Source organism: Cnephaeus nilssonii, assembly GCF_951640355.1.
Source record: "Cnephaeus nilssonii genome assembly, chromosome: 22".
NCBI lineage: Eukaryota > Metazoa > Chordata > Mammalia > Chiroptera > Vespertilionidae > Cnephaeus > Cnephaeus nilssonii.
Genome location: NC_137093.1, coordinates 11,254,959 through 11,271,160, shown reverse-complemented (window position 1 = coordinate 11,271,160; position 16,202 = coordinate 11,254,959). Strand labels below are relative to the sequence as shown.

At 43.2% G+C, this 16,202-nt stretch overlaps 2 protein-coding genes across 4 annotated transcripts in view; one reads left to right on the top strand and one right to left on the bottom strand.

Annotated features, from left to right (window-relative positions):
* The window catches only part of IFT81 (intraflagellar transport 81), a 204,593-nt gene that overhangs the window by 85,306 nt on the left and 103,085 nt on the right, over window positions 1-16,202 (top strand). The window lies entirely within an intron of this gene.
* Window positions 1-16,202, bottom strand: part of P2RX7 (purinergic receptor P2X 7) — a gene marked incomplete at its 5' end in the record, with an annotated part of 115,170 nt that overhangs the window by 72,040 nt on the left and 26,928 nt on the right. For 2 of the 3 annotated variants that reach the window (XM_079762824.1, XM_079762823.1), the window contains 8 exons: window positions 622-2,537; window positions 4,325-4,426; window positions 6,733-6,882; window positions 6,970-7,035; window positions 8,725-8,815; window positions 13,855-13,991; window positions 15,299-15,428; window positions 16,044-16,124. In XM_079762824.1, the coding sequence (XP_079618950.1) occupies window positions 2,040-2,537; window positions 4,325-4,426; window positions 6,733-6,882; window positions 6,970-7,035; window positions 8,725-8,815; window positions 13,855-13,991; window positions 15,299-15,428; window positions 16,044-16,124 (1,255 nt within the window). In that variant the 3' untranslated portion in view covers window positions 622-2,039. Of the gene's footprint in view, window positions 1-621; window positions 2,538-4,324; window positions 4,427-6,732; window positions 6,883-6,969; window positions 7,036-8,724; window positions 8,816-13,854; window positions 13,992-15,298; window positions 15,429-16,043; window positions 16,125-16,202 lie in introns of those variants that run through there. The other variant, XM_079762821.1, reaches the window with a different exon arrangement.

The window sequence follows — 16,202 nt, the reverse complement described above, 5'->3', positions numbered from 1 at the left end:
CAAAATGTATTCTCCTTGGTGTGCCTTTGGCGATGACATTATTTTATGTAAGAGACTAAAAATAAAAATTCAAACATGATGCATGTCTTTGTAGGAAGTGTCAGACATTTTACACACTGTTGACGTCACACATCACCCTCTCACTTAAAGCATATGTGGGGAAAGGGAAGGAGAACAGTAGGTGGATCCAGTGATTATCTGTCACCCCAAATTCTGCCTCTATCTGGGGCCTCCACAAGGTAACAGAAACTCATCAGGAATCAGGCACCAAAAAATAAAGGTATGAAGACTCAGAGGCCATCACAATGGAAATCTGTAGCTGTTAATAGAATTCTGGAGTAAGAATCGCCATTCTGAAGAAGTGATATATATATTCCACTTTTTAAAAATATACTGGAAAGGTTGCAAAAATGACAGTGCAGTCTGACCTAATGAACTTGATTCCTGAGTTGAAAGCCAGATAAAACCCTGTATCACAAAAGAAAGCTGCTGTTTGTTAAGAAGTATCAAAAATGGTAAATCTTAAGAATATATATATATATATATATATATATATATATATATATATATATATATATATATATATCTCTGACAGATCCTTCATTAGTCACAGTGTGGAATAGTGGTCTCTAGTTATTCTTCACAGTAGTTGTTTAGAAATAGTCGATTCTGTGGCCAAAACCATGAAAAGGAAACCCTGCAGGAGGATCCTAGAACCTGGGACTATCCATTTGCATATTTTTAGAGGCTGATGTATGGGGATGGTAAGGATTTGGGTATAGGTTGCTTTTTGAGTAGCATCCAGACTGCATCTACTTTAATTAGCTGCAAAGCGCAGGACGTTAAAAGCTTAAAGGCGGCCTTTTCCAGTTTTTAACATCAGTGGTTATATCCAGTTGTAGAAATGTGATGCAATTGGAATGTATTGGGCAGCTTGGCAGTTAGATTGGATGGATTCCAAGGCTGGGCTGGTGAGTTACCTGATTCCATCTGCAGCCCTCCTAGAACTGCTGAATGGGAACCTAGGCCCCTAAGGGGCTCCAGGGTTGGTCCAGGCTCCCTAAGACCTTTAGGACCAAGGAAGGTATAGGCTGAGTCTATGTCCCCAAGAGTCCGGCTTGCTCTCTTGTCCCAGTTATCTGTTGCTATAAAACAAAGGACCCAAAATTTAGCAGCTTAAAACAATTTTGTTCTGTGCGTTCATGGGTCAGTTCTCGCTTGGGGTGCCTCGTGCAGTTGCAGACATGGGTTAGCAGGCTCTGGAAGGGTCTGAAGTCTTCTCTCCCATGCCTAGTGATGGGCTTGTATGATTTGAAAGCTGGGACTGGTCGGTCATCTCTCCTCTCCACATGGTTGCTTGGGCTTCATTACAGCAGGGCTGTCTCAGGAGAGTCAGACTTTTACCTGAGGTCTGGCTTTCTGCACAGCAAGTGTCGAGGGACAGGGAGTGGAAGTTGTCAGCCTCTTAAGACCAAGACCTTGAAATTGACCCAGCATCACTTCCACTATTGGATAAGGAATCAGAGCTGCGCAGACACAAGGGAAAGAGAACTAACCTTCAGGTTCTTAGAGACAAAGGCCAAGGAATTTGTAGCCACTTTGAATCCTTCACATTCTCCAACCAGGACTCAAGACTCAAAGAGTTTATTCATAGTTGGACATTATCCTAGTCTGACCTCATAATGAGTTGCTCTGTATTCATATAGCTCTCTGTGCATTAACAAGAATGTTTGTATACACTGTCTCAATTTTTCCTCCCAATATCTCTGTAAGAGAGTAGGTTGAATCATAAGGCAACTGAGGTACAGAGGTTAAAGGCCTTAGATCACAGAGATTCCCAGGGGCAGAATTGAGACAGACGTCTGAATCTCTCGACTCTCAGTCCATGTTGAAGGATTCTGGCTGGTTTGTTTGTTTACCCAGGTCTCTCTGCTCTCTGACACATGCAGAGTGGCAGCGGAGGAAGTCTGGCCACAGATCTTGGCTGCTGAAGCTCAGGGTGCAAGCAGAAGTAATGTGCCTATGACTGCTCTGTTCCATCAGTAAGGACTCTTGAAGCCACTATACTGGCCTTCACTCTTGGGAAACTCTTTCCGGATTCTCCAGCGGCAACAGCTGGGCAGGATGGCAAAGTCAGCCAGGTCCTTGGAGCCGAAGCGCCAGGTGGCATAGCACCTGTAGGCGCAGTGCCGCAGCTGGTTGTTGGTGGCATCCTCATCCAGCTCCAGCAAGGGCTCCTGGTAGAGCAGGAGGAACTGCAGGGCACTTCTGGACAGGATGAGCCTCCTGAATGGCTCTGAGGTCGTGATGCAGGCGCCTGGCTTTTTCCGACAGCACAGCTCCTCCAGGCATTGGTGACTCTTGGGGAGTTGGGATGGGAGGCAATTTCCGCACTGGCACCAGCTCGGGCTGCTGCTGGATCTGGGTGTTGCCTCCTTACTAAGCAGCTGGATCTCCTCTGGTTGCCCAGGAATGGGGGGTGGGTCTCGGAGAGACAGGGGCAGCCTGGACAAGTCTGTGAAGTCCATTAAGGGTCTCTGGAAAAGTCAAGTTTCCAAACCTATCAGCAATGACAACCCCTAGAGTTCTAGGTTCTTTAACTTTATTATTAACTCACAAAATCACATTTAATATTACATCAATTCCGTGTGTTAAACGTATGTGTCAGGACTGTGATAGTCTTTTACGAGCACGGCCTCATTTAAGCCTTCGAAGAATCCCATGAGTTAAGTGTCCTTATCTCCATTGCACAGATTTAGAAAGTGAAATTCAGAATAGCCAGGCCTCGGTGCAGATATCACCTCTCCAAAAGAGCTGACCACCCAATCTAGGTAATGCCCCTCCCAGCTCATTCTCTTATTGCACCATGAGATTCTCCATCCTTTCCTTCCTAGTACTTATTGCCATCTGAAAGGGTCTTTTTAGTTATTTTTTTATTTTTATTTTTATTTTTTTAAATTTTTTATTGAGGTATTATATGTGTACATATCTTACCATTACCCCCCCACCCCACACCCACACATGCCCTCACCCCCCAGAGTTTTGCGTCCATTGTTTATGCTTATATGCATGCATACAAGTCCTTCGTTTGATTTCTTATCTCCCCCCCTCTCCCTAACTTTCCCCCTGTAATTTGAAAGTCTGTTTGTTGCTTTACTGTCTCTGTATCTATCTTTTTGTTCATCAGTTTATCATTGAAAGGGTCTTTTTAATCATCACCTTGATGATTCTTCTGCATGAAAGCGGGGTCCCTGTCTGTTTTGTTTATTGTCATATCCCCAATGCCTAGGCCAGTACCCAGCACACAGTAGTCAGTAAATATTTGTTGACTGAGCTCCTCTCCTTTCCCACCAGGCTCCCTCTACTGGCGAATCACTTTGTTGTGCTCTAAGAGAAATTGTCATAATTGCCATCATTTATAAATGTCTACTCTTTGTGACATATACCTTCATTCACCAGACAAAGAAAGTCTGAGTCAAGTACCTTAAAAGTGAATAAGTTCTCATACATGAATGTTCACAGCAGCACACTCTGGTTGCAGACATTTTAGCCTCTAGAAATTCAAGAGAGGCCATTTCTGTTGTTTTTTAAGGTACTTAGTTTGTGGTAATTTATTACAGCAGTCATAGAAAACTAATACATTAGTGAAGATGTCCAACAGCCTGAACTGAGGAGAGTGTGAACTAGAACACCCACTTAGAGAAGTGTTTAGTAGTAACTCCGAAAGCTGAATGTATGCCCTATGTTTAGGTGCCATATGTTTACCATGGCAGCATCATTGGCATGAACCCCAAAGGGAAACTACTCAAATTTATCCATCAGCAAGAGAAAGGATAAATAAACTGGATGTTTATAAAACAGAAATTATACAACAATGAGAATGAACTATTGCTATATGCAACGTCATGGGTGACTCTCATAAAAATAATGTTGAGTAAAAGAAGCCAGGCGCTCAATAGAATATATGCTATAGGATTCAAAATTTTATAAAATTCTGGAAGAGGTAACCACCTGAAACTAATATGATATTGAATTACAACTGTAATTGAAAAGTAAAAACAATATTTTTTAATTCTAGAAGAGGTAAAACTAACTGTTGGAATAAGACGATGGCTTTGGGGGTGGGTAGTGATAGGGTGGAGACATCAACGGGACTTCTGCGAGTGATATTCACTTTTTTCAGCTGGGTGCTGGTTGCATGTATTTACTTTGTTAAAATTCATCAAGTATGATCTGTACAAATTTCTAGATGTGTTTATATTTAATAGTAAGTTTTCTTAAAAAAAAGAGAGAGAGAGAGAGAAGACTAAATGTTTTAACTTACTGGGATTTCTTTGCCTTTGACATCTTGCAGACTTCTCCCAAGTAGCTGCTTGTCCACCATCCTAATGTGGAATTCATCCACAAAGGACACATATTTTAATGTCTAGGGAAAGAAGGTTAAAAAATTTACTTCTTTTTTCGTATAGAGTTATTAAGAACTGCAAACCTGGACATATCTAAAGCAAATATTATTCCCATTTAGCAAAAGACAAACTCTTAAACAAGTTAACCAAAACCTATTGCTAACCAAGAATGAATGATTTCTTAATCTAAAGGTGAATCCAAACTGGAACCCCATACACTTTAATTTGTGGACTTAGAGTGTCCACAACTTACTGCCTAATGTTTATAGGCTCCCAAGCACTATGTAAAATTTCTTTGCCATGTTTCCTCAATTTAGGCTACTCTAGATTGACTATCTTCAGAAAATTATACTGTTGCAATTTAAATTATTTATATTTCCATTAAGTTTCATTCTATCTTGAGCCATTAGTGATTATATCTATATCCTATATAATAAAAGCTTAATATGCAAATTGACTGAACAGAACAATCAGTCGCTATGCCATGCACTGACCACCAGAGGGCAGACGCTCAATGCAGGAGCTGCCCCCAGCCCACAGGCCCCAGGCCAGCCAAGGCGGGTGCCAGTGGGCCCCCCGCCCCCCGATCACCCCGCCTGTCGCCCCATAAAGGGAGGTGACTGGTGGTGATGGGTGGGTCTGGCGAGTGGGCAGTGCCAGGCCAGCCAAGGCAGGTGCCAGCAGGGGCCCCCTGATCGCCCCGACAGTTGCCCCACAGATCAGCCCTGATTGCCAGCCAGGCCTAGGGACCCTACCCGTGCATGAATTTTGTGCACCGGGCTCTAGTATATTTATAAAATTGATTTCAGAGAGGAAGAGAGAAGGAGAGAGAGATAGAAACATCAATGATGAAAGAGAATCATCAATCGGCTGCCTCCTACATGCCCCACACTGTGGATCGAGCCTGCAACCCAGGCATATGCCCTGACCAGGAATCGAACCATCACTTCCTGGTTCATAGGTCAATGCTCAACCACTGAGCCATGCCGGCTGGGCAATAGTGATTACTTTTAGTTGCAGTGATGAATTTTTATTTCAAATTGTATATGCATATACAGTGGACAGTGAATTGAGCATTCAGCAGCCGGAATAGGACTGGGGTGTCCTTGGATGAGGGAAAGACAAAGAAACCCTCTGATGTTTTAAATTTCCAGAGATTTCTTATTGGTTGGGAGGAAATCAGGGAGTCAAGTGTAGAGGACCTGCTGAGTAAAGTCCAAATTAAACAACCAAAACAATACAGATGAGCTAAAGTTCCCTTTGACTAGTCCCCCATCCCAGGCTTCCTTCCAGAAGGAATCATTATTCCTTTTTGTATGTCCAATGCCTTTTTGTATTTTTATATATAACCCCCCACATATAGAGGTGTGTGTGTGTATAATACATGTAGAACTATATAAAATATACAAAATATATAAAACATATGTGTTTGTGCATATCTGTACATGTCTAAAATACATCGAATTAGTTTATGTATGTAGTTTTTTGACCTATGTCATACCATATGTATTGTTCTGTAGTTTGCTTTTTACCTCTCAACAAAATGTCTTGGATATTTGGAAGTACCTGAAACATAGTGGTTGTGAACATGGGTTCTGGAATTAGCCTGCCTAAGTTGCAATTTCAGCTCTACCACCTACTAGTATATGTCTGGGCAAATTATGTAACCCTCCTGTGCCTCAATTTCCTCATCTGTAGAATGGGATAATAGTGTCATCTATCTATGAGGTTGTTGTGCAGACTCGGTGAGTTAATATATATAAAGTGCTATATAAGTGTGGCTGTTATTTTTATTTACCTCATTCTTTTAAACGGGCGCCCGGCATTCCTTGCCATGGATTTAACCTAGTTTCATGCACTGTTCACAGATTGTACATTTGGATAGAAGTTCTTTCTTCAGTGACTCATGCTGCAGCGGACACCTTACACTATACTCCCTGGGTGCTCATGTAAATGTGTTTAGGGCAAGTGTGGAGAAGTGGAAATGCCAGGCTGTGCAGTATGTCCCATTTAAATGTTGTTATACACTGCCAGATTGTTCCCCGAAGTCATTCCACGATTGTTTTTGGCTGTACCCATTTAATAAGTCTGATAAAATGGACAAGTCCCGGAATGTAAAATTTGTTCTCCCTCTGTCTTGCCTGTCTTTGTTTCCATCCTTCCCTAAGACAAAGGGCTTCATCTGAGAAATGGTGGAGTGGGGTGGCGTCCAGAGGCTTGTCCACCCTAGCATCACACCTGTGGATCTGGCCTTAGTTTTGCACATTTCTCAGTGAGCTAACGGACACCCCAGCGTTTTGGCGTCTGTAGACACAGTAAGACTTACCGACTTTGGCTCCACAACGGACTCGCACTTCTTCTTGTAGTAATACTCATTGACGGCGCAAGATTCACAGCACTTGCAAGAGGGATAAACATGGGATTGACAGCATGTACTCGAGTAAGTGTTGATGAGAAAGTCAATGAACACAGTGGCCTGGGAAGAACCCCAACAAATGCCGTGTTAGTGAAACTTCTTTTTGCCAAAGCATTTTCATGCAGCATGGGAAAGAGAAAGCCTTACCAAACCAAAGTAGGAGAGGGTTGAGCCGATGTACACGATCAGTGCGATAATGTCAAATTTTCCTCCCTGCAAGCAGAGCGGGAAAGGTTACGTGGCTGAAATTCAGTGCAGTGCTCTTTTCTCTAACATGCCAGTGTTCGTTCCAGCAGAGGGGGGTGGGGGTCTGCCTCTGTGGTTCTGATAAACGCATCCAAGGTGTTCACGGCGACAGAGACTCAGAGACTGAGAACAGGACTCTCATTCATCCTGTTTCTGTCTTCCAAGATGTGCTTGAAAACATGAATGTTTTAAACAAAGAAGCGCTGGAACCCACACACTCAGAGGAGAACCAGTGAAGGTTGTGTTTTCATACAAGGCGAGGGTTTCAGAAAAGCTTTACCTCAAAGAGGTTTGAATTTGCTTTGGAATCAAAGGGAAGGAATGTCCGCACAAGGTCTTCCCTTAGGGGTCCTGGTGGTTCTTATTTTCCATGGCCTTCTCCTCTCTCAGCTACATCTGATTGATTCTCATGCTTCTTAGCCCCATGCTGCATAAACAGTATGCTGTTGGGGAAGGTATTGTGGGCATCTGTTGAGTTTTACATGCCCAGCATCCCCACCTTCCTTCTTCTGGAGACAGCACCCCAGTTTTCCTGTGGAGAACTATCTCTGTCCATTCTCAGTATAGAGGAGGGACAATTCCATGATGTGCTTGCTGTCTGACCTGCGAGCTGACACTGGCTAGAACAGATTGCTTACCCCAGACCCCCTCCTTTAGAGACTGACCACAGTGTATGTTCATTCTGACATAAATCAGCACCCCTCCCTGCCTTTTGCTACCTGCTGGTTCCAGCAACGGGCTGTCATCCTGACCTCATCAAGCATGTAAAGGAATTTCCCTGGTAGCTGGCAGCATTCATGTATTAGTACCAGTGACTGTTCCTTTTTGCCCTATACAGTTAGGTGGCTCAGAGGGCCATTTTATCTTGCAGATGCCCAAGATGGTCTTTATATGTAAGTTTCCCTTAATAAACTCTTTTACCAGACAGGAGTGGACTGCACATTTCTTCAGTCTTTCTCTACCTCCAGAGGTAGATTTTCAGTCCCAGGGCCTTTCCCTGGGTCTGTGTGTACTAACACTTGCTCCATGTAGCTTTGGGGAAGGAGCTGGCTCAGAGCTGTCCAACACCAGCCATTGAGTGTATGCCGTAAACCTAGTCATAGTGATTAGTTGAGGTTGCTAAACTGGTGAGGTATAAGGTGACAGCAAGGGATGATGCTAAAACAGAGGAGGACAGATGTAAGCGATGGAGGGAGGCAGATTCTTGATGATGATGTTTGAGTATCTGGATCCAGCCATGCCTGAAGTCTGTAATGGCTCCTGGACCTTTCATTTATGTGAACTAAAAAATAAAATTAAAATTTTTTTTAAAGAAGCCTTTTTTTTCTAAACCAATTTAAGTTGTTGGATTCTGTACTAACTACTGTAGTTTGCAGAAGGATCTCTTTCTCCTCTTTTTTTAAGCATCAGAAAACTTTTAAAGTTGAATATTATACATTTTATATATTTTTCTCCCTATCTCCCTCTTGTACTCAACAGATGACTATTCATGGATAGGACCCCAAAGACATTTATTCCCCCTCTCTTATCCCACATGTGAGATGCACTGTGCCAGCTAATGACTACCATCAAAACATTCATCTCTTGAGGCACTACAGCGATCATTAGAACATGGTCGTAGGAATGCAAGTGCCAGTGGCTGGGGCAGATACTTACGTTGCCAAAAACCAGGATGTCAAAACGGATCCCAAAGACTTTTATCAGAGTTCGTTTTTCAACATTGTTTTCCTGATAGTACTTGGCGTATCTGTAGGAGGAAAAGGATCCCACTTATAAAGATCTATCTGAAAGTGCTGGTATTCTATGAAAAGAAAAACCAAAACAATAGCTGGTCTAGTCTTCCCTATCCATCTTCTGGCTTCGTGGTGGTTGGCAAAGGGAACACAATCCAAACCCACGAATCACTCTCTCTGACCACCTGGAACCGAAGCGCCGCTTCCCCACGTCATCTCCTCTGCTTCCACTACCCCTGGTATCACAGAGTGGTGAAAAGTCTGCTAATGTTGTTTAAGATGAAAAGGAACAACTTTTAACCAACAACATAAGATAAGCAAAAAGCAAAGATATTAAAACAAAAACACACAAACCTTAAAGCTATCTGATTATTCCTTAAGAGGGAAAAATAGGTTTTCTAGAACAAAGTGTTGGAGGTGAATCTTAGATACTAATCACTGGTTGGGGACAGGTACCTCAGCAATCTGTTCTAACCCTCTTGTTTTAGATTCTGTAGGTGTCTATTTGGCAGCGTTATCACAGGGCCAAACTAACAGCTGAAGTTGTTTACATCTCCCCTGCAGTCCAGCTTTTACAAGTGCATGAAAACCATGTTGGAAACTCTCCAACCAATCCCGACTTCATATCCCCCACCACCTTTTTTGACCCAATTCTCACACATTCAGCCAGTATTTTTGCTGCCTTACATTACCCAGGGCCAAGTACCAGACAACCAGAGACCACCCCTGGACCCTAGAGCCCACAATACTCAGACTAGTCAATTCTAAACGGTTCCCCAGTCCTGCCTTGCCTTTCCCACCACAAACAATAAAGGTCCTGGGCCGTGCTTTCCCCTCCCTGTTCCCTCCTGACCAAACCTTGTGCTCCCCCCTGTGGCCGTGTGTGGTATAGCATGCCCCCTCCTTTTTGGAAATGTAATCAAATTCTTTCAATGGCATTCACCTCTCCTTGTCATCACGTCTTGTAAATTAAGACCCAGGCGCAAATCACAGTCACCTCAAATATGCATCCATCACCAGTGCCACAGTCAGGAAAAGGGGTGTGTTTCATTTTTCATGAACAATTAGGGAGGCGTAAACCCCAGGCCTCAAGAAACTTTTCAATCTGTCCCTCCCCCTGTCTGCCTTTCAGTGGTTGTTTTAGGTAACAGTATATGTTTCCTTTTGAGTTATTTATTCACAATCTATTTACAGGTGTGGGGAGAAAAGACAACAGAAGACAGGTGCTCTGCCAGAATACAGTATAGAACATCTGAAACTGTGGGGTGTGTTTTTTTAAACTCTCAAAATCTGACATTGAGATCGGTTAGGTGTTTTTAGGCACTTTAATGTGTTTCCAGCCAGAGGGGTTTCAGTATCTCTACATCTGGTTGTTCTCATTCCATGGCGGTTTTCTTCTCCTGCTCTATCGAATGGCTTGTGTTCCAGTACACAAAGCAAGCATGCATCACCACTCTGTGCCCTGCGGTTGCATTATCCCTCTATGTAAGTTGGTTTGACTGGGAAGGTTAACATCCTACAATATAAATACTTGAATTTCTGCTTTCAAGGTCTTGAGAGAATGATTCTCAAACTGAGGGTAAGAATCACTTGGGAAGTGTGTTCAAAGGCAGATTCCTGGGCCTCATGCCCAAAGGATGGTTTCAGAAGGTCTGAGATGTTTCTAGGAATCTCTGTTTTCAGGAGAGTACCAGGAGGTTCTGGTGCACATTCTGGGAAATAGTAGGCCCTGGCCAAAGATGTCTTTTTTAAAATATATTTTTAGCCCTGGCCGGCTTGGCTCAGTGGATAGAGTGTCAGCCTGTGGACTGAGGGGTCTCAGGTTCGATTCTGGCCAGGGGCACATGCCTGGGTTGCGGGCTTGATCCCCGGTGGGGGCGCATGCGGGAGGCAGCCAGCCAGTGATTCTCTCTCATCATTGATGTTTCTATCTCTCTCTCCTTCTCCCTTACTCTCTGAAATCAATAAAGAAATATATTTTATATATATATATTTTTTTTTTAATTGATTTTAGAGAGAAAGGAAGGGAGAAGAATAGAGAGATAGAAACATCAATGAGAGAGAAACATCAATTGGCCCCCTACTGGCAATTCAACTGGTGACCTCTTGGTTCATGGGTTGACCCTCAATCACTGAGCCACACTGGCCAGGCACAAGAATGTTTTTTGCACACTGTAATGGGTTGAACAGTCTCCCGAAGAAAGATACATCCAAGTACCTAACCCCTGTACCTCTGAAGTGGAGTCTGCAGATGTAATTAAGGACCTCAAGATGAGATCATCCTGGATTTAGGGTGGCCCTAGGTCCAATGACGAGAGAAAGGAGAGGGAGAGTTGAAACAAACACAGAGGAGAAGGCCAATATGACAGAGGCAGGTATTGCAGTGATGCAGCCATAGGTCAAGGAATGCCTAGAGCCAGCAGAAGCTGGAAGAGGCAGGGAAGGACCCTCCCCTGGGGACTTCTGAGTGAGTTTGTCTCTCCTAACACCTTGATTTGGGGCTTCTGGCCTCCAGAACTGGGAGAGAATACATTTCCGTTGTTAAAGCCCCCACGTTTGTTGTCATGTGTTACAGCAGGCACAGGAAACTAAAACACACACCCATTCTCTAAGAGAGAAGTGTATCCGGCGTTCTGTGTGGGTCTGCCCTAGCTACACGTCCTGAACATCAGCTCACCTAGGACTTTTGCCATGGACATCGTTTGGTAAAAGACAAAAATTCTGAAATGTGGTCAACCTCTTCAAATTACTGTGTTTTAGAAAGTTACATGTTTTTTCATCTACCTCCTATACCACTAACCTGGAATTGCCTTCTCTTTTGTGTGGCTGTTTGAAAAGAACTTATCCATTACCCATCAGATCTGGACAATTTATTTTTGGCCAGAGATTTCTTCTGGTGCTCATTCCAGACAACAAATGCTCTAACACTGTGTTCTAAAATAATATTAATATTATAATAGTCTCAGTTCTTCAGAAAGCTCAGATCTCTCCAGGAGCTAATGTTCTTCGGCTTAGCTCAGTGACTTGAAGGACATTTGCTAACATCTGGTTGGTACATTGCCCTGCATGCTTCTGCCGATTGCTAAGGAAACAGCCTGTGAGGGCAGTGGGGGGAACACGGCGCCTATCCTCTCTTCTTGCTAATGGCCACAAGCCTATTCAGTAGAGCAGGAGGGGATGACCAAAACGTTACCTAAGCATGGAACCGGTTTCAGAGCCCTGGATGAAACTCAGTTGGAATTGCTGGTCTTTTAAAATTTTTGCCATTCTGGTAGGTGTATAGATGTAGCTCATTGTGGTTTGAATTTGCATTTCTCTGATGTTTAATGATGTTGGCTTGTTGGAGGTTTTTATTTACTTATATTTTTGTCATATTTATATATTATACTTATAATAATTCTTATATTCATATCCTATTAGAATATAAGCTTATGAAAGTAACTTTGTCTTTTTTGTTTGCAAATATATGTCCATTAGAGCAACCCATATTTTTCTTCAACATATATTTAATTAATGAAAAATATGAGAAATACCAATATCAATTTTCTATTTAAAATTTTAAAAATATATTTTCATTTATTTTTAGAAAGAGAGAGGAAGGGAGAGGGAAAAAGAAGAGAGAGATAGAAATGATGAGAGAGGCCCTAACCAGTTTGGCTCAGTGGATAGAGCATCGGCCTGCGGACTGAAGGGTCTGGGGTTCGATTCCAGTCAAGGGCATGTACCCTGGTTGCGGGCACATTCCTGGTGGGGGGGGGGGTGCAGGAGGCAGCTGGTCGATGTTTCTAACTCCCTATCCCTCTCCTTTCCTCTCTGTAAAAAATCAATAAAATATTTTTTAAAAAAAGAAATGATGAGAGAGAATCATCTATCAGCTGTCTAGCACATGCCCCCACTTGGCACCGAGCCCACAATATGGGCATGTGCCATGACCAGGAATCGAACCGGCAATCTCTTGGTTCATGGGTCGATACTCAATCATTGTGCCATATCAGCTGGGCCCAGCATCAATTTTCTACCATCTTCATAGGCAAATTGTATAACCATTATTCTAGGGATATACTTGGACACTTTTTCTGAAAACAGAACAGCATAAGTCTACTTTGTTCCTGGATCTGGGCACAAAATGACGAGCCATAACCATAGTCCCAGACACCTGCCTGGCTCCCACAAGCAATAAGTCTTGGAGACTGTATTGTAAACCTCACACTGAAGGGCCACCATTAGTGCTGGGACAGAGTTGTAGGAACAGGATGAGAAAGTTATCCAGACATAGGAGGAAACGTGGACACCATGTCAGGATGGCGCAGGATCACCACTGGGCAAAAGTCAGGAGCAGAGGAGTGAACTGTCAAAGCAAGAACAGATCAGCACCTGCCCGCTGAAAAGTCCAAATGAACCAGGATTCTAGTGAGTTCACGGGGTTGACATCCAGAAGCCAGAAGCATACATGAACGTGCAAAGAACCTTCGAGGTAAGACAGTATGGCAGTGAGGAAGCAATGTGGCTCAGGGTATCAGGAGTCCTTAAGATGTTCTTAGAGTTTGGTGTGGCTCAGTGGTTGAGCATCGACCCATGAACCAAGAGGTTCCTGGTTTGATTCCTGGACAGGGCACATGCCTGGGTTACGGGCTCAATTCCCACTGAGGGTGTGCAGGAGGCAGCCAATCAATGATTCTCTCTCATCATTGATATTTCTATTTCTCCTCCTTTCCTTGCTAAATAATAATAATAATAATAATAATAATAATAATAAATCAATAAAAACATTTTAAAAAGATGATCTTCGCAGAGCAGAGGAACTTCATCATGGAGACTGAGCTAGTATCAGAAGCCCACCAACCTCACCCCAAACACAACGAAATGCAAGATAAAGTCATTTTAAAGTCCTATAAATATATTGCTGAGCTCAAAACAAAGAATGGCATTTTCTAGCTGCTAAAGATAAGTTGGGACTGAAGCTATAAGAACCCTAGAGGTACCAGGACCAGATCTGTATCTGGCAAGCCTCTGGGGAGCCAAGGGTGGCCAGTCTGACCTCAAGCACTGTTACCTGAAGTTATAGCCAGGGTACAAGGACTCATTGGTTGTCTTGTCGTCAAGGCGCCGGAAACTGTATTTTGGACGGCAGTGATGGAACCAACTGTCCAGGTTGCAGTCCCAGTAGATCTCAATGCCCATGATTCCTCCCTGAGGAAAACAACATGAAGCTATCTCTAAGTCCTGCTGGATGTGCGGTCTAGCCACCAGACATCTCCCTGCATAGCGATGATCACTGAAGGAAAGGACTTACATGCTTCTTCAGCCGCCCCATCCTCAATTCAAGGTGACCATTTTCTCCTTTGAACATCTAAGGAATCTCTTGTACTTCTTCCTTTCTACAAACATACTGGTATTTTGAGCACTGACCTTCATATTTCATTGAATCTTACTTCACTGAATCTTAAGACACTATTGCTTGTAAGACATAATTTTTTATGTTCCTCTAAGAAGAAAATGCTGTCAATTAAAATGTGAGACTCCATAAATTGAAAGCACTTCCTGATTTCAGAACTATTAAAATGTGAAAAAAAAAATGTCTTGGAATCATGAAATATGGCATTTCGAGACAGTATGCTAGAAGCTAGGGATACAGCAATGTGGAATTGGCAGCCTCTGACTTGGAGAAAGGAGAAATAATACAGAATAATCACAATTGTTATTTATTGCCAGGCACTAAACCAAGCACTCTACATATTATAGTGACTATCTAATGCTTTTGTCACTTATCATCCAAAGAGCCAGGAAATGCAAGGAATTTAGCTCTGGAGGTGGAAAGGCGAGGATATGGATTCTCCCCTGGAGCCTTTGGTGGGAGCCTCACCCTGTTGCTAACCTGATTTTTCCCAGTAAAACTGACTTTGGACTTCTGATCTCCAGAGTGTAAAAAAATGTGTGTTGCCCTGCCTGGTGGCTCAGTTGGTTAGAGTGTTGTCCCAATACACCAAAATTTGAGTAGACATTTCTACAAAGAAGGTACACAAATGCTCAATAAGGATATGAAAGGTGTTCAATATCTCCAGTCACTAGGGAAATGCAAATCAAAATCACAATGAGATACTTCACCCCACTGGCATAGCTATAATCAAAATAGACAATTAAAAAGATGGCAAGGGCACATACAAGAATCAATCAGTGAATGCATAAATAAGTGGAATAGCAAATCTCTCTCTCTCTCACACTCAAATAAAATAAATAAATAAATACATAAATATAATAAAAAAACTTAAGCCACCAAGTTGTGGTCACTTATTATAGCAGCCTCAGGAAATTAATGTACCAAGTATCTCCTAAGATTGTTGTGAAAGTACTTGGCATCATGGATGGATTTACTAAATGCTCAATAAAGGGAACCATATTATTAAGACCCAGTGGCTCAGCCCCTTGGCCATTTGACATCTTCCATTCCCCTGACACAACTTCCCCCACAAACCTCATGGTATGAAGGCACCACCAACCTTAATTGCCACTTCTGAAAAGTCATCTCCTGTTTCTCGGAAGATATCTCCTAGTCGGAAAATAGGACACTGTGGATTCTGAGTCTTGTGAAAGGTGCAAGTGATGTTTAAGTTTGGCAAGATGTTTCTCCTGCACATAATGAAAAGCAAACAAACACCTCCATTGAAAGCTTGCATAGGAATGAGCCAGTGTGGTGACTGGGCTCCATGAGGGCCCCCAGTGGTCCCCACCTCTGTGTATTTATACCCCTGTGTAGTCCCCTCCCACATAGTAGCAGGATTGGTCTGTGACCAGTAGCATATGGCAGAAGTGATGGTGAGTCACTTCCAAGGTTAGGTTATAAAAGACTGTGACTTCCATCTTGGTTACTGTCTTGCTTGCTTGCCCTCTGTCTCTCTTGGATCATTTGCTCTGGGGGAAGCCAGCGGCTGTGTCCTAAGAACTCTCAGGCAGTGCCAGGGAGAGGCCCACATGCTAGGAACTGAGCCCTCCTGCCAACAACCACAGGAGTGAGCTTGGATTCTCCAGTCCCAGTCAAACCTGGAGTGACTCCAGCCTCATTGACAGCTCAGCTGCAACCTGAGAGGCCCCGAGCCAGAACCACCCAGGCAAGTCTTTCCCAGATTCCTGGTCCACAGAAACTGTGTAAGGTAATAGATGTTTGTTGTTTTAAGCTTCTAACTCTTTGGGTAATTTGTTACACAGCAGTAGACAACAATATGGCCAGACACTCTGGGCACTTACGTGGTGTAATTGTGGCCGGGGAAGTCGATATTATTCTTGATGAGCACAGTGAAGTTTTCAGCACTGTTCAAGAGCGCAGGCCTGAGTGAGAGACATTCGACAATGGAGATCAATGACTACAGGGACAGAGGGAGGCAGTGGGCCAGTGGGACCAGCGGC